General features: G+C 43.0%; 3 protein-coding genes across 4 annotated transcripts; 2 read left to right on the top strand and 1 right to left on the bottom strand.

Moving 5' to 3' along the window:
• The first annotated feature begins 1,161 nt into the window (after positions 1–1,161).
• DDX55 (DEAD-box helicase 55) lies at positions 1,162–8,593 on the top strand. The gene is made up of 14 exons (XM_089499616.1): positions 1,162–1,269; positions 2,180–2,230; positions 2,315–2,401; positions 3,109–3,200; positions 3,287–3,349; positions 3,616–3,765; positions 4,295–4,484; positions 5,007–5,089; positions 5,422–5,553; positions 5,827–5,919; positions 6,107–6,221; positions 7,150–7,318; positions 7,780–8,072; positions 8,271–8,593. Exons 1-14 carry the CDS (start codon positions 1,162–1,164, stop codon positions 8,436–8,438), a joined length of 1,794 nt encoding a protein of 597 aa, XP_089355742.1. The 3' UTR covers positions 8,439–8,593.
• Positions 8,594–8,779: 186 nt separating this feature from the next.
• EIF2B1 (eukaryotic translation initiation factor 2B subunit alpha) lies at positions 8,780–14,066 on the bottom strand. The gene is made up of 9 exons (XM_089499606.1): positions 13,962–14,066; positions 12,998–13,099; positions 12,366–12,502; positions 11,826–11,942; positions 11,219–11,335; positions 10,534–10,598; positions 10,055–10,130; positions 9,486–9,611; positions 8,780–8,943 (listed from the first exon to the last, which is right to left on the bottom strand). Exons 1-9 carry the CDS (start codon positions 13,972–13,974, stop codon positions 8,788–8,790), a joined length of 909 nt encoding a protein of 302 aa, XP_089355732.1. The 5' UTR covers positions 13,975–14,066; the 3' UTR covers positions 8,780–8,787.
• Positions 14,067–14,095: 29 nt separating this feature from the next.
• Positions 14,096–23,683, top strand: LOC149281130 (general transcription factor IIH subunit 3-like). 2 transcript variants are annotated; one of them, XM_089499605.1, is made up of 13 exons: positions 14,096–14,155; positions 15,213–15,292; positions 15,909–16,015; positions 17,149–17,303; positions 17,798–17,857; positions 18,459–18,488; positions 19,296–19,324; positions 19,422–19,496; positions 20,001–20,054; positions 20,686–20,754; positions 21,424–21,559; positions 21,654–21,690; positions 22,253–23,683. In XM_089499605.1, the coding sequence occupies exons 1-13, from the start codon at positions 14,146–14,148 to the stop codon at positions 22,320–22,322; spliced, it is 912 nt and encodes a 303-aa protein (XP_089355731.1). In that variant the 5' UTR covers positions 14,096–14,145; the 3' UTR covers positions 22,323–23,683. The 2 variants fall into 2 exon arrangements, with proteins under 2 accessions (XP_089355731.1, XP_089355730.1); XM_089499604.1 differs by having other exon boundaries at positions 17,795–17,857.
• The last annotated feature ends 38 nt before the right edge of the window (positions 23,684–23,721 follow it).

Raw genomic sequence — 23,721 nt, 5'->3', positions numbered from 1 at the left:
TTTCGTAGACTTCAGTCTACTTCCTCAGATGACCATCTTAGTCTTCTGCAGAAGGACGTTCCAAAAGGTGGGGGCAACCACTGAGAAGTCTCTGGGGCTGAGCAGACAGGCCAAGAAAGCATGGTCCGAACCCATGTTTCCAGGGCCCAACCTGGATCAGCCCCCAAGCTGGCATGAGGACAGGTGGGTGTTGATATTCCTGAGTGTCGCTGTGCCACAGACCCACTATCACTGCATCCGTTTCATCCAGATACCTCCTTGGATACTTTGGCTAGGGATGGCAAAGATCCAGTGTACGTTTGGTGCCCTTTGCTTCTCTGAGGGTGCTGTCCACATCCTCAGGCCGCACAAACTGAAACGGATCCAATGACGCAGGGCAAGCGGGCTCGAAGAGGATCTCCGCCGGACCTGTCTCAACTGCGGCGTCCATGTCAGAATGGCTCCAAGCCATGTTTGCAAAGTAAATGTTTCACAGTAGGCCATTGAGTGGTTTTTATCTTATGGGCCAAAGTGTTCCCTTGTGGCTTCTGCTCTGGAGCCACAAGCAACTATATCCCCCAGAATTCCCCAGCATTGAGCCAGAGCAGTTAAAGGCCCAGTACAGACTGTAGGCCCCATCCAGTTTTAGACCGCTTGAACTGCCCTGGTTGTGTGCTAGGGAGTTCTGGGAATTGTGTTTGTGAGACACAATAACCTCCTCTGTCAGAGAGCTCTGGCTGCCTCAGAAAACTACAATTCCCAGAATTCCCTCAGTCAGGGCAGGACTCAAACTGGACGAGTTCTGCAGTCTGTTTCAGACCTTTATCTGCTCTGGCTCAATGCTATGGAGTCCTGGGGGTTTCAGTTTTGGGAGACACTGAGCCTTCTCTGTCAGAGGGAGCTCTGGGGCCACAGGAAACTACAATTCCCAGGATTCCCTAGCACTCAGCCAGGGCAGTCCAAGCGGGCTCAAACCTCAGGGGGGTTGGGTCCCATGCGTTGGAAGGCACACAACAACAACAACAAGAAGGCTGAGAGGGCCAGGGTCTTGAGGCCTAGCGCGGACCGTTCTGCTCGGGCGGAACTCAAGTGCGGCAGGCTCTTGTTTCCAGCCGGAGCCTTGAAGGCGACGGACGCCTGGCTGGCTTTGGCTCAGAAGAAGGCGGCCGCAGCAGCAGCAGCATGGAGCGAGTGACGGAGGGCGCCTGGGAGTCTCTGCCGGTGAAGCTCAGCCCTGGGGTCCGGAGGGCTCTGCAGGAGATGGGCTTCTCTCACATGACCCCCGTGCAGGTAGGCCAAGGAGCCCCCCTTGGCTGCAGCCTCCTTCCCCCAAATGCATTTGGGTACAACAACAACAACAATAATGTCAAGGGGTCTTTAAGCAGAGGCTAGATGGCCATCTGTCAATGGGGATGCTTTGACTGAGAGTTCCTGCATGGCAGAATGGGGTTGGACTGGATCAGGGCCCTCCTTGGGGTCTCTTCCAACTCTATGATTGTAGCACCCTTGAGACTGACTGAAAGGAAGCAGTTGGCTGCAGGAGCTTCCCTAGACTCAAGCCGCCTTCCTCAGATGCATTTGGATATACTAATAGTATGAATAAGAATAATGTAGAGAGGCCTTGCAGCCCCTTTGAGACTCACTGAAAGAAGGAAATCGACAGCAGGAGCTTTCCTAGCCTTCAGCCTCCTTCCTCAGGGCCATTGGGATAGAATAATAATATATCTAAATATACTACGATATATGACAGTAGACTACAGTAGACTAAATATTATCTGAGGAAGGAGACCGAAGTCTAGGGAAGCTCCTGCCGGCAACTTCTTCCTTTCAGTGAGTCTCAAAGGGGCTACAAGGTCTCTCCACAGACTACCAGAGATATATCTAAGTATATTACAGTATATGACAGTATACCAAATATTATCTGAGGAAGTGGACCGAAGTCAAAGAAAGCTCCTACTGCACTCCTTACTCTATTGTTTGGGGGCTGATCCCTCGATCAAGACTCTTGTCGAAAGCTCATTTTGTGATTCCAGAAAAGGAATGCCTCCCCAGCAGCAGCATTTGTGCACTGTACTCTTTAATATGAGGGTAATGCCCTCCAAACTATCTTCTGCCAGCGGTCCTTTAAAATTGGATATGGTAGGCTAGCATTCCCCCTAACCTTTTTTTTTGTTAAAGTATGCATTTGTCTCTCTTTCAGTCTGCAACAATTCCCTTGTTTATGACCAATAAGGATGTGGCTGCTGAAGCGGTGAGTATTTTGCCACTTTTGCCCTTTGGTTGTATGCCGTGCGAAAGAAAATATTCTTGATGTTGTGTGTTTCCGTGCCCTTAGGTGACTGGCAGCGGCAAAACGTTAGCTTTTGTCATTCCCATCATTGAAATTCTTCTCCGAAGGGAAGAAAAGCTTAGGAAAAAGCAGGTACAGTGTCACTCTTTCCTCCTGTGTTAAAAAAGAATGGGAAGACCTGGGGTATGATCTTGAGCAGATTGGGTAAAGATAGGTTTCATTGATGTTCAAAGAAGTGCCATATTGGTAGGAAGCAAGCAAGTCTCTTCATGCAGTCCACTGACAAGTGAGTATAGCTCAGTGATGGAGTACATGCTTGGCACGTACAAGTTCAACATCAGGCAGGTCTGAGGAAGACCCCTGCTTGAAACCTGGAGGACCACCATCACTTTGCTATGGAGCTACTTCATATATCCATGTGATTCTTCTCTCCTTGCATGCTAGAAACTTTCTGCTGCTGCCACTCTTGCCCCTGCCGCCTTTATCTCAAGGAAAAGAAAGTAAACTCTTTTCTCATACAAGTGGTTTTAGTGTTCTTTATTCCTCAAAAAGCAGTGATGGAACAACTAGCCAAATGGTGTAGTGTAGCACTTTTTGACTTGCGGCAGTGTCACAGTCACATATAGGGAGCTTAGAGTCTTTTCAGAGCCCTTGTACTTTCTTGTTCTCCTTCTCTTAGTCCTTAACAACTCTGCTATCGCCAGCTGTCATAAATTCAATGGAAGTCCCATGAGCAAGGCTACCAATTGCATTTGGAGGAATGAATTGCACATGGGGGTGGTTTGGTTAGCAGGGAAGCCCACACTTCAGTGTTTCACTCCTATTTTGTGAAATCCTAGGTTGGTGCAATTGTCATCACACCCACAAGAGAACTTGCTGTTCAGATAGATGAAGTGATATCTCATTTCACGAAACATTTCCCCCAGTTTAGGTGAGTAGGGGGTTCTGACTGCGAGGAGATGGGCCATAATGCCCTGCTTGGATGAGTTTCTGAGGTTTATGTGTGCTTTGTTTCAGCCAGTGCCTTTTAATTGGCGGAAAGAATCCCATGGAAGATATCGAAAGATTCAAAGAGCAAGGGTGAGTTGCTTACAGGTCAGCCCTGCTGTGTATTTGCTACCTGGATGTCAAATAGTATGAAACTCTTTGGTTTTTTAAAAATATACTATGCATCCTACATTGAGTTGCTACAACCCTGGGTTAGTAGCACTCCCCTTTTATCTGAATGTGGGATTATTCATGAAACAAGCAACAGTACTGTATTATCACAGGGAAGATATCCGGAAGCCTTCCCCAAAACGGTCCCAAAAGCTTTTGTTTTGTTTGTTTTTATATGTCCCCAACAGTGGAAACATCATTGTAGCCACTCCAGGTCGCTTGGAAGACATGTTCCGGAGAAAATCAGAGGGGCTGGATTTGGCCAGCTCTGTGAAATCTCTTGACATTCTAGTCTTGGATGAAGCAGATCGGCTTCTGGATATGGGCTTTGAAGCAAGGTATTTTCCTTTCTTGTGGAGCCCCCAGGCCTGTTCTCTCTTGATCATCAAATCAGTGCTGCGTCTGTAACAAAGTCACACTTGACAACCAGTGGCCTGTTACAGACTGCCAAAATAAAGCTGCTTTGGATCTCTTTGGAGGTATGCTATTTAAATGATGCATGGGTCCTAAGAATCCAGAAGCTGCGCCAAAGCCACACTCCATTCCTAAGCACTGGAGTGCAGCTTTGGTGCAGCTTCTGGATTCTTAGGATGCATGCATCATTTAAACAGCATACCTCCAAAGAGACCTGAAGCAGCTTTATTTTGGCAGTCTGTAACAGGCCAGTGTTTAGGTTACAAGACACCTTTTCATCATAGAGTTGGAAGAGATCCCAAGGACCATCCAGCCCCTGTTTAAAAACCTCCAAAGAAGGAGACTCCTCCACACTCCTAGGGAGTGTTTTGTTGGCTGCTGCGGGGAACAGGGTTCCTTTGCTCTTGTCCCAGCAGAGCTCCTTTGACTGATCATAACTGTGTTTGCTTGCAGTTTGAATACCATCCTGGACATTTTGCCAAAGCAGAGACGGACAGGACTCTTTTCAGCAACTCAGACCCAAGAGGTTGAGAACCTAGTGAGAGCTGGCCTCCGCAACCCTGTCCGCATCTCTGTGAAGGAGAAGGATATGGCAGCCAGCAACACGCAGAAGACCCCCACCCGGCTCCAGAATTTCTACATGGTGTGGAGTTGTTTTGGATCTCAGCTTCCATGTAATACTTGTTAATGATAGGGCTCTGTGCCACCTTGGTGATGCTGGATGCTGAAGCATATGGAGACTCAATACTTTTGCCTTTTTTGTTTTCTTAATAATACATAAAGCTTGGGAAAGCTTTTTGGTCTACAACTTCCAGACTCCCCCAGCCAGCATGGCCAATGTACATGCTTGGTTTCAGTGCATTCTAGAAGTTATAGTCTAAAAAGTAAGTTTTCCAAGTAATAGTTACACTGGATTTCTTGTTGGTTTTATCTGATCATAGTACTTGATGGTTTATAAAGTCACATAAGCAAAGGAGCCCCAAGGAGTTTCAATTTAAATTTGGAAAGTGGAAGGAGAGAGTTGGAACTGAATGCCAGCAAATGCCCTTACATGTTTTAGCAAAGAGTTTTGATGTGGGAGTTGAAAGCCCCAATATTCTATTTCTCTGCTGTCTGCTGCCATGCCTTTATCCATACCTGTTTTGTTTCTGTTCTTGGAATTTAGATCTGCAAAGCAGATGAGAAATTTAACCAGTTAGTTCACTTCCTTCGTCAACACAAGCCAGAAAAACATCTTGTCTTTTTCAGGTAATGCCAAATGGAACACTCCATTGCCTTTTATTTGCATTCATTGTATTCATTGAACACAGGGCTGGACAGTCTTTAAGCTTGCAGGATCTGTTGAAGGCAAGGGGTGGAGGAGATCCCAATATTTTAGACATGGCAGATGATTTGTCTGTTTATATAGGGAGATTTATTTCAAGATTTCTTTACCCATTCCTTCTAATATACCTTTTTAGGGTGAGGTATAGCAGCCTTACTCATGCTAGCCTTTCTCAGTCTTGTCTTTCTTTGTGGTTTTGGACACATACAATTGAGATTATTGGCGCCGTCTTTTTCATCACTTTTTGTTTCTGCAGTACTTGTGCCTGCGTGGAGTATTATGGGAAGGCTTTGGAATGTTTGATTAAGAATGTGAAAATAATGTGCATCCATGGGAAAATGAAACACAAACGGAATAAGATCTTTATGGAATTCAGGAAACTTGCAAGGTGAGAATCCTTTTTGCAAAAGCTAATTCAGCCAAACGCTTGGAATTGTTAGTGTGTGTCCCTGTGTATACGGAAGTATATATGTGTGTGTGTGTGTAGTTTTATTCCATGTTTTGATTTAGGTGTAAGACTATTGGGCGAACTGCTCAGATTTTGGAATTGATCGTTTCAGAATTGCATATTTAACAGCCAGATTGCATACTTGTGAGAATTAGGACACTTAGTTCTTTCTCTTTTCATATAAAAACGTTGCATTTTCCTTCAACATCCTAGTGGCATTCTGGTTTGCACTGATGTGATGGCCCGGGGCATCGACATTCCAGAAGTGAATTGGGTTTTGCAGTATGATCCTCCAAGTAATGCAAGGTACCTTTCCTCTCTTAAGAATGGAACCAATTTTTAATTGCCAGATTGGGTTGAGCTGGAGATGACCAAATAAGATAGTACGATAGTAGTAGTGTACCAGTGGAGGAATGTCTCCTTGTTTTCAAGTAGCATGTGATCCTTAATAACTTTCCCTCTTGCTGAGTTGCTTTTTTCTCCTCCCTTTCAGTGCTTTTGTGCATCGCTGTGGCCGCACAGCACGCATTGGCCACTTGGGCAGCGCACTTGTCTTCCTGCTTCCCATGGAAGAAGCTTATGTAAATTTTCTAGCTATTAACCAGAAGGTGAGTTGACTATTTGATTTTCAACAAGGATAAAAGAGCATGTCTAGGTTCTGTATTTAAGAAAACCTGAATATGGATTTACTTATCCAGTAGTTGTTGAGTGCCTGAAATTTTCTCTGCTGTACAAATAGTGAAAGGTAAGATGGTCCCTGCCTACAACAAATAGTTGTGTAGCACCTGGAGCTCTAAGATTATACTCCAAGCATCCAAGAAAGTGGGTTGCAATCCATAAAAGCTCATGCTGTATCGAGTTAGATATAGCATGAGCTTTTGTGGACTGCAACCCACTTTCTCGGATGCTTGGAATAAGGTGCACATGGTTGGGGATGGGATGCTGTTAATGCAGAAAACATTGTCATCTTATGATGCCTCTTTTCCTGCTACAACACAAACATCCATTTTAAAGCTTGGCCACCTTGAATTCCATTTTGGGAGAAAGGTGGGATATAAATCCAATAAAATAAATAAATAAAACATGTTAAAAGTGGGGTTAAATACCCAGCTGGTCAGGAGAACATTCTCTGTCTCTCATGATAAAGTCACTAGTGCTAATATCTGCCTGGGAGTGGGGGGAAATCGCAGTTGTGGTTTATCCTGTTTTTGAAGAACTTTTAATGGGAAAGTCTGCATCTACAGCAGTTGTCTTTTCTACAGTGCTAGATTTGAATATTGAGCCAGTGTGGTGTAGTGGTTTGTGCATTTGGCTAAGACACTGGGAGACCTGGGTTTGAATCCCCTCTCGGCCATGGAAACCCACTGGGTGATCTTGGGCGAGTCACATTCTCTCAGCCTCAGAGGAAGGCAAAGGCAAACCCCTCTGAACAAAAATATTGAAAATGTAATGTGACATTTTAAACTAGCTGAACAAAAAAGGAAATTCTTTGAGTGTCTTGTTCCACATAATCTGAAATTGGTTTCCTTTGAATAGTGTCCCATGCAGGAAATGAAGCTTCAGAATAATGTGGCGGATGTCCTCCCCAAACTGAAGTCTCTGAGTTTAGCTGACAGAGCTGTATACGAGAAAGGGATGAAGGCATTTGTGTCTTATGTGCAGGCCTATGCCAAGCATGAGTGCAATCTGATCTTCCGGCTAAAAGGTAAACTTTGCAACCTGCTTTTTTATTTATTTCTCCAGGTTTACTTGGTAAATCTTAAACTGGCTACAGGTGGTGCAGAACATAGGGAGACAGGAACTGGTTCCATTTGCTGCTTGAAGACCAAGGGTTGCAGGTGGGATTGTACCCAAGCAAGATCACCAGTAAAGTTAAGATTGTGGGTCACTTTTGGCCAGAGAATTAGCAGCTGTAGGGAGCTTGTTTTTGTCTTCCCACATTAGAGAATTCTGCTATGTATTCAGGTGTTTGTTTCAAGCTTTTCTCCTCACTCAGATGTTTGCCACTTCTCTTCTTGCATGTATTTCAACTTCTAAGACCATGTACGTCTTCAGCTTGTTCTCATTATAAAAAAAGCCCTATGGTTTGTCATGGATCCGAACTGTTCCACTGTGTCTCTGCTTAGTTATTTGACTTGATCCATCCATCTCTCCCCCCTGCAACAGACCTGGACTTTACCAGCCTGGCCCAAGGCTTTGCTTTGCTGAAGATGCCAAGGATGCCAGAGCTAAAAGGCAAATGTTTCCCAGATTTCACACCGGTTGATATTGACACAGACTTGATTGCATACCAAGACAAGAACAGAGAAAAACAGAGACAGAAATTTCTGGAGCAGCGAAGGACAGAGTGGCAGGAGCAGGGAAGGAGGAAAAAATTTACCAAGAATAAGGCCTGGTCCAAACAGAAAGCCAAGAAGGAGAAGAAGAAGAAAATGACAGCCAAACGAAAAAGAGAAGAGGTGAGTTAATGGTGTTTTGTATTGGACCTAGCAAGGTTTTGGTTTATTTATTTTAGAATGCCAAAGGGGTTTGTGTGTGTGACTCACCCAGTGGTTTTCCATGGCCAAGCAGGGATTCAGACCCTGTTCTCCAGAGTCATAATAGTGCAAACCACTACACTGGCTTTGTGCTAAATTTTGTTTGTTATCTGACTGCAGGGGTCCGATGTAGAAGATGTTGATATGGAGGAGCTATTGAAGGACACACGACTCCTGAAAAGGCTAAAGAAAGGCAAAATCAGCGAGGAAGAGTTTGAGAAGAAACTATTGTGCAGCACTCAGGAAGCTCAGACAGAAACCATAGATGGCTCAGGCTCTGAAGGATAAAACATCAACTGTGAGAATTTGTCCTTTGGGTCGCATTAAAACAGACTCTTTCCTATGTAACAGATGCTTTTGTGCTTTTGATATTGATGCGATTGTACAGGTGGGTTTCCAGAGGTACAAGTGGTTCAGTCTGGAACGCAGGAAGCTGCCTTTCTACTGAGGTAAAGTATGGTTGGCTCTGATGAGCAACACCATTGTTTAGTGGAGTCTTCATACAATCAACGCAAACATATCCCTTTTGTGAAACATTGACAATTCATTACCTGCACTTGGCTCACTTTTGTGTGTGTGTTGTGTATAAGCTGCTAAGCAAAATCACATCAGCCTCAGCACACCAGGAGTGGAGAGTTTACAAGTAAAGTTTAATAAGTTCATCACTGACAGCAGAGGGGGTCAACACCCCAAGATCTGTAAAAAGCAGTGTGATCAGTGAAGGGGATGTATAGTCAATCCAGGGATGCTCCACCATAAGCGCCTTACTTTTCTTCAGTGTATCTGCTTTGTACTAGGAAAAGACAACAAGGGGAGAGGGAGACACAAGTTACCATTTTCTGAAAAAGGTAACAGCAAGACTAAACCAGAACAGAGAAGGCTGTTCTACAGAATGGAAAGATGCCAACTGCCACTAGTGGAAACCCTTGGACTGCAAATATTCCTCATCACTGTCCCCACAGAAGCACCCACAAGGAGGACCCCAAAACACAGGCAATTGTATCGACATGCCCACAAAAACTAGTTCTAGCAGTTTTCATATCCATGTACTTTGTAAACGTAATGGGCCTGAATTGCCAATTAAGGAAACCATCATGATAACCTACATCATAGTAGAATACTAGTAACTTTCAGTGAACAAGCAGATAAACAACAGTCTAGAAACCTTGAGACAATCCTCTCCACTTCAGCTATGTTCTGGTGGTTCTGGTTGCACATCGGTGGACAACCTCCAAGATCAGGTTTTAAATTGTTTTAACATTTCCACCCAGATGCATATCACAGATTTTTAAAGTATAAACAACTAGGAAATACATTTTTCCAAACTTAAATTACCTTAAATTTATCTGGGACATCCTGCTGGTTCAGAGGGAAGAGCCTTACGAACTTGAAACTCTCTGCAACCACGTAGAAAGGTTTGTTCTGAGCTTTGGCACACACAGCCATTTGATTTGTGCCAATCTGCAAAAATAGTGAAGTTGGGATAATGAACTGAGTAACTTCCTTGCTATGGTTCAAAAAAAGAGAAAGCTTAAGAACAAGACCTAGCCAAATGGTCCACTGTAGAGACTCCTGCACTTTCCATTGGCCCATTAAAAATAATGGAATTTCAAAGTACTAAACTTTGACTACATCCCATCTTAAACAAATACCTTTTGGTACTTTACTTAAATAACCCAGTTCAGTCAGATGCCAGCCACAGATGCTGGCGAAACATCAGGAGCAAACGTTTCTAGAACTTGGCCACAGAGCCCGAAAGACCCACAAAAAACTATGGATGCCGGCCATGAAAGCCTTCGACGTCATAAAAGAATTTCCCTCCCTGTTTTGCTGATGGAAGCTTCTGCTAGATCAAAAAATTCTGTCAGTGGAAAGACCTTTAATGTTTCGAGATCTTTCTGTACCTTATTAATAATTCCTCCATTTTCCACTACCCCTTCAGCGCCAACTATCACCAGGTCCACTTTTTCCATGATATACCTGTTTAAAAGAAGGGAAGGGGAAAAATCAAATGCATATACTACATTAGGAATTATTTTGGTACTTTTAAAAACAACAACAGAGTCTAGTTCTGCTAAGTTTAAACCACGGATTTCAGGACTAGAATCCAGAAGAGTTATATTAAGGTGTGCATGTGTGTGCACACCTTGATGTGTGCATGCCCTGTGAGATTTGGACGCTGTGTCAATCATTGCACTAGGAGGCCCTTATTCTTGCTTTGGATGCACTAGAAACTTCGGTTCAACTTCCAGACAGTTCCGTGTGGGAAAATAGGACCCATTTCTTTAAAGAAGAAGCAAGAATCATTGCATGCTGCAGGGCATAAGTTCAATCCCTATAATCTCTTTACAAAAGGTCAAGTAAACATTGCCCACAAACTTACCCAACAGCAGCGTCTAGGATTATCGTCACAGGGATGCCCAGTTTGGTGAGGGCCTCAGCCATCTTCTGCCTGTGTAATTTTTAGGATATTATATTCAAACCCATTTTATGAAAATCAGTACTTTGATGCTACATATGATTACATGGAATGGGTAGGATCGTATCAAGTTCATTCTCAATACAGAGTTAATACATTTTATTATTGTCTTATTAAATCCCCACTCGTTTTACACAAGACAGTTTAAGGAAGGGGTGGGGAACCTTTGATCCTCTAAATGTTTTGGTCTACAACTTCTATCAGCCCACCCAGCCTGGCCATAGGTAAGAGAATGGGGAAGTTGTAGTTCTAAATATCTGGAGGACCAAAGGTTTTCCACAACTGGTTGGAGCAACTGGGATGTTCTTGAAAGGCTTCATGTTGCAATTCTAAACATATTTACCAGAGAGAAAATTCCATTGTACTCAGAAGGCTTTAGCTGAATGTGCAGTAAAATCCCATGCAGTGTTTACTCAGAAATTAGCTCTTCTGTGTTCATTGGAGCATGTTCTCAAGTAAGTGTGCATACAGGATGACATCTTAAATTCACAGAGATGAAAATCTGTCCAGGTAATGAATGAGAACAAATGGCTACTATTGTTTGCACAAATCCTCACTAGCAATCGCGAAAGCAAGAATACTTTTCTACTTGCCCTGCTTGATCCGGCTGTGATTCAGTGACGTAGACGCTGAAACGTTTCTTTGCCTTTACAGCCGTTTCCAACACTTTCAGGACCACTTTTGAATAAGCGTGCGTTAATATTCTCTGAAAAAACAGTATATAAATTCTTTATTTTATGACCGATAATATAAACCACCCAGTTCTTGTCGGAGAAGATCAGCATGTGCTGTCTGTCCCCACCTCCCCACAATGGAGCTAAAAAAGCAGCTTTTTTCAGGATGTTGCCCTCATTCTAGATGCATTGGACTACAACCCTCATTATTAGGAGAACCACAGATACTCTAACCTTGAATAAGCAAAATGACAAGCATTTTTCAGCAGAGGCTGGATGGCCATCTGTCAGGATGCTATAGTTGTAGAAGACCCTGTACTGAGCAAGGAATGGTCTTGAAGTCCTCTAAGGTCCCCCCAACTCTAATATTTTAATGATTCTATGGCTACTTCAGCTATGAGAATCACAGACTATTATACTTTGTGGCCAGTACCAACTTCCACACATGCACAGGGCAACTGTAAAATACATAAAATCAGACTAAGTCCATTCCTTTGTCTTATGAAGTCTAGGCTTACTCACCCCACCATCTTTGACAAACGTATGGCAAAGTATGGCAATCTTGTTCCTTGAATCAGAGATCCGCCGGAGGAAAAGCTCTCCTCTCTCAATCATGATTGCTTTACATTTGGAATAATCCTGGAGATAGCAGCAAGAGTTGAAGTTGAGAGATGAGGAATAATTAAACAAGCTAGAACATGCCTTGAGTATTATGCTTAGCATGCTTGAACGTATTTTTAAAAATGGCTGGGGTTGACACATCCTCTACTATAAAAGCCCTTCATCATCATAGCTAGGTGTATTAAATCTGGTTGCGATTAGATTTTTCCCCAAATGTATCAGCACATGCTCAGAAATTCCCTGCTACCATTCCTATTACTTAATACACACCATGGCTGAAACTAGTTCCAAAATTCAACACTCACAGCAAGTATTTCACTGCCACATGGTCTGCAACTCCTGTAGGTCTCTTCATATAATAATGGGTGATGCAGTAAAGAAAACAACTAATTCATGGCTGTGGTTCCACACGCTTCTTACAAACAGCAGAGTGATACTTACCGGGTTCTCCAAAGATGTGAGACTGATGAACCGTAAGAAAAGTTCCCCGCCTGAAGAAATGGCTACAGAGGAATCGACGCCAGTGAGCACTTCGATAGCTTGCTTGAGATTTGCTCTCATCCCCTGAATTGTCTCACCTGGCAAAGAGAGAGAAGCAAGAGGGAGTAAGCTACAAAACAATGTAAACCAGGAATCGGATCAAGGAAGCCTTGCAGAAGTCTCCTTTGTGACTAGAGTATCCAAGTCCACCTATGGGCAGGTGCAAAACAGTGGCTTCCGAGGGCAGAGCCAAATGAAAAATGGTGGCTCAAAGGATGAGACCACTTGTATGTAATGACAGAGACAATGAAATGACTAGTTGACACTACAACTGACATTAGAGATGCTACACAGATCTGTAAAAGTAGCTTGTAGAGTGTCATAACAATTTGACACAAGACCAATTCATATTCTTGCAGTCAGACTTCACATATAACCGACCATTTTACTCACGAGGATGAATTTTTAATCACGAACATGTGTCGCCGTACCCTAAATCACCCAATTGCAATGCCAACCTAGTCCTCTACTGAACAACTCCTTCAGCCCTCAAATCCGGGGCTCAGCCCACACAGTCCCAAGCCATTACGTGCCTTTGTCTCGTTTCAAAAACTCCAGCAGGACGCGGATGGCAGCCACGGCAGAGGCAACGTCAGGGTCCTGCCTCATCTGGGTGTTAAAGGCTTCAACTAGCTCTGAAAAGAAGCAGGGCGGGGGAGAGAAAAGACAAAGCAGAACGTAAGCAAGGCTCTGGGTTCTTTTCCTACAAGCTCCACATGGCCATTAAACGTTACGAATTCCTAACAGCATTGCTGAACTTGTTGTATTGTCCTCGACTGGAAGATTTAAAACATCCACAGGCACCCAGGGAGGGCCTGAACAGACAGGCCAAAATAAAGCTGCTTCAGGTCACTTTGGAGGTATGCTGTTTAAATGATGCGCGCATCTTAAGAGGCCAGAAGCTGCACCAAAGCTAAGATCCAGTCCTTAGGATTTGGCGCAGCTTCCGGCCTCTTAGGACTCATGCAGCATTTAAACAGCATACCTCCAAAGTGACCCGAAGCAACTTGATTTTGCCCTGTCCGTTTGGGCCCATTGCAACAACCTTTTAACGCCTGGTACGGTTTTGAACCTGGACTGTTTTTACTCTGTTAGCCGCCGGGTGGGTTAGATACTGAACGGTGTTAACAAGATGTAGAGAGATCTTCAGGGCCCAAACGCACTGCAGAAATCACCCAGTTGGAGACCACTGGCTCAGTGCTAGGGAAGCTTTGTGAGCCACTGAGCCTTCGCTCTGGGGTCCCAATCAACTACAACTCTGGCTCAGTGCTAGAGGATCCTGGGAATTGTAGTTTCCCCAGAGCTCTCTCTCTGACAGAGGAGGCTCAGTGTCTCACAAAATGACAGTTCCCTGAAGAAGCATTGAGCCAGGGCAGTTCAAGCAGTCTCCAACTGGATCATTTCTGCCGTGTGTCCTCTTTCCTCGTTCGGGGAACAGGGCTAGAGGCTTCTCCAAGGGCGGCTGCGATGTCTCTTGAAAGGCAAAGAAGGCCTTACCGGCTTCGTTCATGGCGCCTCGCCTGCAGCCTCCTCTGCCTCGCAGTCCAGCCAAAGCGGAACCTCGGGCGCCCTCCCCTTGCGCTCCGCCGGAGCCCTTTCCGCGTTGCACTCCAGACCGGAAGCGACGTCATTTCCGGGCGACGACCAGCCTCGGTTCCCCCCCTTTACTCTGGAGAGAGAGATGAGTGGCGGTGAGTCGGAGCGTTCTGCTAATGGCTCTTCTTTCTAGGGCTCCATGTCTCAGCGCTGTGGAATTCTGGGGATTGTAGTTTCGCGAGGCATTGGGCCTTCTCTGCCATATCATTGACCCACTTCAGTTGTTTTAAAGAGGCTTGAAACTGGGGGAAGCAACCTAAGACCGAGGTCCAAAACCCACTGCGGAACTAGTCCAGTTTGAGAGCTCAGTGCTAGGGGATCCTGGGAATTGTAGTTTATTGGGGCACCAGAGCCCTGAGGCAGAACAATTTCACTCCTTTCCCCTTGTAATGTCAAATACGGCCCAAAACACCTTGCAGAAACAGTCCAGTTTGAGACCCCTTGAACTGCTCTGGCTGAATGCTTAGGGAATCCTGGGGATTGTAGTTTATTGTGACATCAGAGCGCTCTCTGACAGAGAAGGCTAAATGGCCCCCAAAACTCCAGTCCGCAGAATGCCCCAGCCTTGAGCCAGGGCAGTTCAAGCCGTCTCAAGATGAATGATTTCTGCAAGGTGTTTTGGACCTTGAAGTGCCCTGGCTCAGTGCTAGAGGATCCTGGGAACTGTAGTTTTCTGAGACATTTACTCTTCTCTGTCTGCTGCCACAAGAAACGACAGTTCCTAGAATTCCCTAGCACTGAGCCAGGGCACAAAGTCCAAAACGCCCTGCAGAAATCATCCAGTTTGAGACCGCTTGAACTGCCCTGGCTGGGTGCTAGGGAATCCTGGGAATGACAGTTGATTATGGCCCTGGAGAAATGGCTCAATATAGATAGCAAAACAAATGAGATGAGGAGACTGTAAATGATGATCTTCTTCTAGGGCTGAGAAACTATATGAAAATTGGACCAAATGTATCCAAGGAAGTAAACTAAAGTCTAGGAAAGCTTCTGCTGCTAACCTCTTTCTTCCAGTGAGTCTCAAAGGTGCTACAGACAGATTCTACAGACTAACACAGCTATATCTTTGAATTATATATATATATATATGTGTGTGTGTGTGTGTGTGTGTGTGTATACGTACATTGAAGTATTTCTATTTTCTTTTTCTAGATGATGAGCTGAATCTCTTAGTCACTGTAGTTGACACAAATCCAATCTGGTGGGGAAAGCAGGCATTGGCAGGATCAGAGGTAATATTTCCTTCTTAGATCTGTTATCATCCAAACTGAACCCTTCAGCTTTGATCCTGAACAAATGTACTTAGAAGTGTGCTTTAGTTCCGAGTAATAATACAATCTTAAGTATACGTCTTAGAAAATGCATGTCAGTGAAATCCATGGGACCACCTTTTGCTCCAATACCCTTTGTTTGAGATCAGGGCATGGCCAGTTTGGGGCATATGAAAAGGCCCATTGCCTTGCGGAAGGACCCCTGCTAACTGTGGATTGTGCCTGACCCACAGAGATGGCTGTGGTTCAGTGGACCTGTTTTTTAGAAGGGAATATATGTAAACGTAGCATGGTCCCATCATTACCAGAGCATATGGTAACACTGGCCCTATACAGACAGGCCATAATAAAGCTGCTTCAGGTTACTTTGGAGGTATGGTGTTTGAATGATACATGGAAGCTGCACCAAAGCTGCACTCCAGCCCTTAGGACTGGAGTGTGGCTTTGGTGCTGCTTCTGGACTCTTAGGACGCATGCATCATTTAATATGCTTTCATGATACGCCTATGGGTTTATTATCCATCCTTGGACTGTCTGTCTCCTCTAGGAATTATGTCCTCCCCTTTTCTCCTTACAGCTTACGTTGTCAAAATGCCTTGATGCAACCATGGTGTTGGGGAACTCACACTTATTTATGAACCGCAACAACAAGCTTGCTGTTATAGCCAGTCATATACAAGAAAGGTATTGGTGCTTTTTGGATCATCGGGGAGAAAGCAATGGGGAGACGGAGGAGAAGGGGAGTACAGCGGCAATGAGCCAGTTTCGGGGGATAAACAATCCCCAGTTTTGATTTTGAGCCGTGTTTCAGTTTCCTCATCTTGCTTTTTTTTTTTTGATTGACTGGAGACACTTGGCTGGTTTTTCCCCTGTAAGTAGAATGCTTGGAGAGGTGAATCTTTACACTCTCATCAAGGAAGTAATACATAGAATTTGGTGCGCACTTAGAGCAAAGGTGGGGAACTTGACACTCTCCAGATGTTGTTGGTTTCCTGGTCCTGTAGGACCACAGTTAGTGGTCAAGGATGCTGAGAGTTGTAGTCTAGCAACCTGGAGAACCGTATGTTTCCCACATCTGTTGTAGAGGCTCGTGGTTGCTTGCCTTGAATGTACAATAAAATCCAAAATCCACAAAATACCTTTTTTTTTGGGGGGGGGGTACTAAAAAGCACAAAATACATCATGCAAGCATAAGGCCCACTGGCTTCTTCATTTGGCAAAAGATGTTTTAAAATCATACAGGAGAAGAAAAGTGATGATGTTAGAATCGCTGGCCTATGTTTTGTATCGGATACTTTAAATGTATTAGCTAACTGACCTTACTATTTAAAATGTGAAGATGAAGTAAGCAATGGCCATTTCATCAAGATGGGACAAAGATCCATTTCATTAGCTATGCTGAGAGAGCAGTTCTATTGAATTCCTCCTCTCCTGAACTGTTCCTTTCCTGGTCAGCCAGTACAAAAACTGTAAGAATTTAATTTTACTTTAAGAATTGGTGTCTGTGTTTCCATTTTTCTAAAGATTCTGACTCTAAGGCTTAAGCCTGTAGGCAGCAGTTGTCCCAGTTTTAATAATAGTAAATTAGGAACTCTGAGATCTTTTTTGACTGAAGCGCAGGAGAAAACTATTTGAAAAATGTACACTAGATATAAATAGGAACAAAGTACTTGGAGTCCCTTTCTCCTTTTCTCCCTGTATGGAAGATGTCTAATGTGGGGGTTTTTTGGTTTTTTTTGGTCTGGCACTTCTGATCAATTGCAATACTTACGTCCCATAACGTTTCACACAACTGAATTGTCTTTCATTTCCCTCAGCCGTTTCCTGTACCCTGGAAAGCATTGGGCAGCTCTTGATCTCTTTGCTGAGGCTGGTGAATCTAATATCTCTGGTAGCAAGGATGGAAAGTATGAGTTACTAACAACTATAAATGAAACAATTGCGGAGGAGATAAAGGATCTCATGACTAATAGTAAGATGAACCTCTGGGTCAATTCACTCTCATTCTGTAGCCTGTATGCCTTATTTACTTCCCCACAAAGAAAACTAGGGCCCTATACAGACAGGCCAAAATAAAGCTGCTTCAGGTCACTTTGGAGGTATGGTGTTTCAATGATGCATGTGTCCTAAGAGTCTGGAAGCTGTACCAAAGCTGCACGCCAGTCCTTAGGCTTCTGGACTCTTAGGACGCATGTATCATTTAAACAGCATACCTCCAAAGTGACTCGAAGCAGCTTTATTTTGGCAGGCCTAGGTGTTTTTTGGTTTTAAATTGTCAGCGGGGGGAAAGGGTGAGGAATACATTCCTCTTGGTAACTTCTCAGATGCAAATAGATACTGATGTTCATCAGTCTAAATAGCTAACTGTGCTGAAAGTATAACTTTGGAAGAGCAAAGTATTCAAGCTGGGAAATGTAATGCAATAAGCTTTTGTGATTTTTAAAAACTTTTTTTTTATTGCAGCAGAAATAAAAGGGCAACAGACGGAAACGTTACTGGCAGGATCTCTCGCTAAAGCACTTTGCTGTATCCTCTTGAAACCAATGTCTCCCAAACATTTTATTTTTATTTTCTGTTGTTTCAAAGCCAAACTGGCAGGATATTTTCTGCAGCTACTGCTGGATTTGTCATAGGGAATTAGTATGATAATTATTCCTGTCACTGTTGTCCCACCAGCCTGGGTCACATTTTTACTGAGTTTCAGAAGTTTAAAAAGCCAGGTTTCTCTCCCCAAGGAGCATACATTTTGGCAAAGGAAAATACAAAGAGGGGACAGGTAAGGGAGGAATTGAGTGAAAGCAGTTAACTGGACTTCAGCTTGGTTACAATTAAGAGGGAAGATTCAATGGTTAAGTTTGGACAAAGTGTGCACTTTCTAGATGTTAAGAGAATTGCAATTCAGCATTTGGAAGGCTACTCTTACATGGTTCAGCAAAAAGATGAGGCGAAATATTAAAGAAACCGTAATATATACTCATTCATCTATGGGCCCCTAGGAAACTGTCTCCTATCAGGTCAGACTCTTCTTCAGTCTAATCTAGATGATCTGTTTATTCTGCCCTAATAATGTTTTTGGAGATTACACCACACAGTCTTCAAATTATTTCCTGAATATTATACATCTTAGATATTCACAGGGTGAGCAAAGCAGGATCAGGTACGGTGTTCTACATTTTCAAAAAGTATTATTACATTTTTCGAAATGGAAGCAATGAAGGGGATATAGCTATTTGTCTTTGTTCATGGTGGCTTCAAAGTGTGAATTGATCCAGCTTTGCTGCTTTGAATAGAATAAGTTTACTTTTCATATAATTATTGCTTGAACTTTGTTGTTGTTGCTTTTTATGGTGGTACTTCAACCCAGTATGAACAGAATATTTAACTGTGGTTACCAGTAGCCATGTTGTTTTGCATTAACCTTAGTTAAAATCCCAAAGATGCAGTGAAATTCTAGACCTGGAGGACATGTATAGCCCTCAGTGAAATTTGGGGAAGCTGCTTTGATCATGGTTTGCTCCCTGCGGATGTGACATGGAGCCTAAGAAAAGTTTCTAAAGCATTTTCAAGCTATGGTTTCATACTCTGATTTGTGTCCAATCTATAACTACAGTTTGGAATACAGTATAGGAAGCAACTTTATATGCTAGGTCAGATTCTTTTTCTGTTTAGGTCAGTGTTATCTGTATTGGCAGGGATTCTTCAGGGTCAGACACAAAAGGGGTCTTCAGCTTTGCTTGCTGCCTGATTCTTATGTGCTGAGAGTTGAATCCGGGACTTTCTGCATGTGAATCATGCGCTCTGTTGTATTGGGACAAACTACTTAACAGTAGTTAAGGGAAACAAACCATGGAGTCTGCATAGAACATTTGTGAACAGAATGTCTCCCAGAATTTGAAGGGTAATATATGAACTGGCTTGGATGCAATTACATGTTCTCTCTTCTTCCTTCTCATTCAATATGTAGCCAGCCAGGAAATTAAATCCAGGATATTGGTAAGATTTCTCTGATTTCCTTGGCAGATATTGAAGCCCTGTAGGCTCTACTGAGTAGAGAATCTAGACGCTAAGGGATGCCATTTTCTTTACCCAGGTCATAAAAGCTGCTGAAGACAGTGCATTGCAGTATATGAACTTTATGAATGTCATCTTTGCAGCCCAGAAGCAGGTGATGCCAGTCATTTTATTACAGTTTCTGTAGTTCTATGTATTATTCTTAGTTTGTTATACTCTTGGCCTTGGTTTAACATGACGCCGGGTCATTGTAGAGAAGTTACTGTTTCTCAGCCCTCACTCTCACCCTGGTCCCATTTGGAATGGGAGCTTTAACAACACAATAATTATGTGAAGTTCTTTGAATTTTATATAGCCTTGTGTATCTTTAATAAGTGTTAAACTACTGCTCCTACCTCTTACCACTGGCTATGCTGACTGAGGCTGGTGGTACTTGTGGCACAAAAACAATTTGGAAGGGAGCTAGCTGGATATACCTAATAACAGTGTTCCTCTATCTGGCCATTTCCTTTCATCGCACCATCCTTTGAGGCTGGAGAGAAATGTAGTCTAGGCTACTCTCTGCAGAAATGGAATCCCTGTTTTTCTAACATTCCCTTCTTCTTTCATTCCATTACTTTACTCTTCCCACCCCACCACTCTTGTTTTTCGCCCCCAGAATATTTTGATTGATGCCTGCGTTTTGGAGTCCGATTCGGGGCTCTTGCAGCAGGTATGGTCTTATGTTTTGTTCCTTATCCATCACTTCTGCAGGAAAGAGTATTTTTATTCATGACATTGAGTGGTATCATTTCACTGCATACATCCTGCAAAGGGGAGTACAGTATAGGTGGCATTTTACTCAGCATCTGGGGCCATAGTAGAAATTACATTAAGATCTGAAGAGCTCTATGAATTTGAATACTGCAGGTGCATGTGACTTACATCATTTGTGCACAGTTTACATATGGAGGCAATGTGAATTATTACTTTTGAATTTATAATTGTTATTAGCGGGGGCATAATTTTAATGGCTTGTTAAGCCTTAAAAAGGCTTTAGGGCAGTGATTCCCAAACTTCAATTCTCCAAGTGTTTTGGACCTCACCTTCCAAAAGTCCCAGCCAGCTTGGTCAACAGTCAGGAATTCTGGGAGCTGAAATCCAAAACATCTGTAGGTTTGAGAACCACTGCTTTAGGATATCAAGAGATCTGGGGGAACCCACAAAGTTGACCTCACAGTTGCAACCTTATTTACATAGCCATGAGGTCTAAGAACGTTAAAAATGTATGTATAATCTGCTCAGTTCTTACCTTGTATTATGGCACTACTATTTCAAATAAACAATAATATCATGTTTTCCAGGCTTGTGATATTACTGGTGGTATTTACTTAAAAGTCCCGCATATGCCATCACTTCTGCAGTATTTGCTGGTGAGTGCATTTTTCCCCGCCGCCTCTGAATCTGTTCCTATGTGAAACTGCTCTGTACATATTTACAAGACTGTTAAAAGGCTGTTGAACCAGCAGGTATTACTTCAAATCATATGATAGTCTGAAAAGGTTTCTTTGCCTTCTCAGCTGGTAGGTTGTTCAAACTTTTAGTACCACTAGGCCTGGTAGTAGCAACTGCTGGTGGAAGCAGAGCAGTGGGCAAAACAGCCCTAGATAGATCCAGTCAGTTGGTCCTTTCTTCTTCTTATGATCTGAGAGTGGGCACGCCTCAGGTGTCTCTAGTCCCAAAAAGTTACTTTCAAAGCACCGACCTTAGAAGGTAGATATAAATAGTTTCTCATGGGTGAAGTTAGTCGCCAGCTGTATTCTGTGAGCCATATACACAGATGACCTATATATATATAAGAACAGATTCATGCCTGGGTAGCTACACATCAGGGATTCTAGAAGCCAAACTATATTAAAAAGTCCTTTTTGGTATTACTGTTAAACAGCTGAGTGACACAAATGGTGACACTTACTGATCTACTGCAGATCAGCTAATGATGTATTGAATCACCGTTGGCCCTTCCTTTTTCTAATTTAGCAGCTTTCTCCTAGATTATAATTCCCCCCTCCCTTTTTTACCCCTCCTTTTTAAAACTGCAGTGGGTATTTCTACCAGATCAAGATCAGAGATCCCAGCTAATCCTCCCGCCTCCTATTCACGTTGACTACAGAGCGGCTTGCTTCTGCCACAGGAATCTCATTGAAATCGGTTACGTCTGCTCCGTGTGTTTGTCAAGTAAGGCTTATCTGTTTGGCTTTCTCAGATTTTGCATAACTCCTGCAATCCTGAGGCAGACAATCTAATTGTCTTTGTTACTTTTATTTTACAGTATTCTGCAACTTCAGTCCAATTTGCACCACTTGTGAGTAAGTGTCTTTGAGATTTTTAAAGGTTCATAGTGGGGCAGCCTCTGTTTTGCATTCTGTTTAAACAAAAACAGGGACTGGTTTAGAAATTTAGAAGTGTGTTGATCATGTTCAGAGAAGCTCAGGGTAGCGGAAATTCGTGTTGATGGATAGGATTTCAGTGCATCTTGCCATGCCACAACCCTCTTCCATGATTTTTTGTCCACATAAACCTAGTTGTGATACCCTCAGTGTGCTCTCTTTTTCATTGTCCCTCAACAGCCTCACCAAAATTGGTGAACTTATAATTCACAGCAGGTTCATCTAGGAGTAAGTCCCATTCAACTCATTGGAACTTGTTTCTGAGTAGGCATTCATAGATTTATGGTATTAGAAACTAATCTTTCAAGTAGATAATATATACAAAGTGTACAGATTATCTGCAAGATTCACAAAATTTGCATGATTGGTTCTGGGCACACATTTTACAATTTCTTACATGCAATTTTTTTAATTTTGCTACTGGAGCATACAGAGTATATACATAGTCTCAGTTCTGGCTTATTCTTTTGTCTCATTCCAGGACTGCCTTCAAGATTTCGCTGCCAGCGGTCATGAAAGCTAAGAAAAAGAAATTGAAACTAGCCATATAAGAACATCATTCAAGTCTGTTATCTTCTGTGTGCAATTTCCCAGTTCAGATTGTAGCTGCGGTGTTTATAGGATGCCAGAAAAGAAGAGGCCTGTGTTCAAACAGAAAGAGAGCTAAACATTTCAGAGCAACTGCATAGAGTTGGATGCCACCAGTCTATTCCAGCAACAAATGATAGCACAAGCGTTATAAAGTCATGATTAAACTGCAACTGCCTTAAATCCACAACTGCAGCTATTGGAGACATGAAGACTGGATCTTACAGCCCCAAGAGTGAGGTGTGACACTTCTCTAAGCGAACTTCCTTGGACCAACTTCTCTATTTGGGACAAGTCAAACTAAGTAATCACATCTTCCTTCCAAAAAGAAAGCCCCATTTATTTAAAGATTTTTTGTAAAGCATGGAAACTTCAGGGCTCCTTTGGGCTGGTCCTACAGGGCCCCTCTTGACTTAATGAATGAATGGAGAGAACAGCCCAGTTTAAATATTGCAGAAGCATTGGGCTCTAGATTGCTTTAAGCCAAGCTTTCAATGATGGTTAGCAATGATTCTTAAAATCTTTTTGCTTTTCTTTTTTCAAAAGCAATAGGTGCATCTGCATGGGGTGTATTCTAGGCTCATCCAAGCAGGTAGCTTGCTCAGCCAAAATGTGTGCCAACACAATGAAACAAGTCACAAGCCAATCATATCCCTGTGAAAAAGCCTAAGATGCTTCCCAACGCTCTGCTACTTACATCTGCTTGATCATTTTAAAATGGAGAATCAGCTATGCTCTTCCTTTCTAGACGCAATAAAAATCCACCGTGTAACACAAAGTGGGCTGAATCAGTTTGGAGGATTGAGAGGAATTCAGTCTTCCATGCTGGCTTACACTGGCAATCTTTTCTACTTGTGACTTATCCTTTTTCTCGTTTGGAAATGTTTGCTGTTTGGACATGTTACTTGTTTATCTGCAGTTTTCAAGCAGCAAGTTCTGATAATTATAGTCCAAAGGTAATATTCCAAGTTCTGGGTTTTGCCATCCACAAGGGAAGACCAGCTACGAAGGCTCTGGTGTTCTCCGTTTCTGAATATCCAATAAGCAGCATTTGCCATGCGATATTACTTCCGTGAGTATTTCACATACTGAAAATGCCATTTCTGCCTGCCTGTACTTTTAAAAATTGCGTCCGTGCTTCCTGACCCCAAATCTAAAGATTTATGTCCTATTTGATGATCCGGGAGAAGCCAGGGCTCTGTAGACTGTGTAATTTATTGACTGACCTGCGTGTTGTGTTGAATCATTAACAGTTTGCCAGAGAAATGCTGTTGTGTTTTAACACTTTTTGTAACTTTTCCTGAATAAAGTGTTCCTAAGAAAACAGTTTGGTGTATACGAGTGAGAAAAGCAAATTATTTT

Source organism: Sceloporus occidentalis, unplaced genomic scaffold, assembly GCF_023333645.1.
Source record: "Sceloporus occidentalis isolate IW3139 unplaced genomic scaffold, rSceOcc1.0.p SCAF_138, whole genome shotgun sequence".
Taxonomy (NCBI): Eukaryota; Metazoa; Chordata; class Lepidosauria; order Squamata; family Phrynosomatidae; genus Sceloporus; species Sceloporus occidentalis.
Note: the sequence above shows the minus strand (reverse complement) of the source record. Positions and strands in the feature narration are given on the sequence as shown.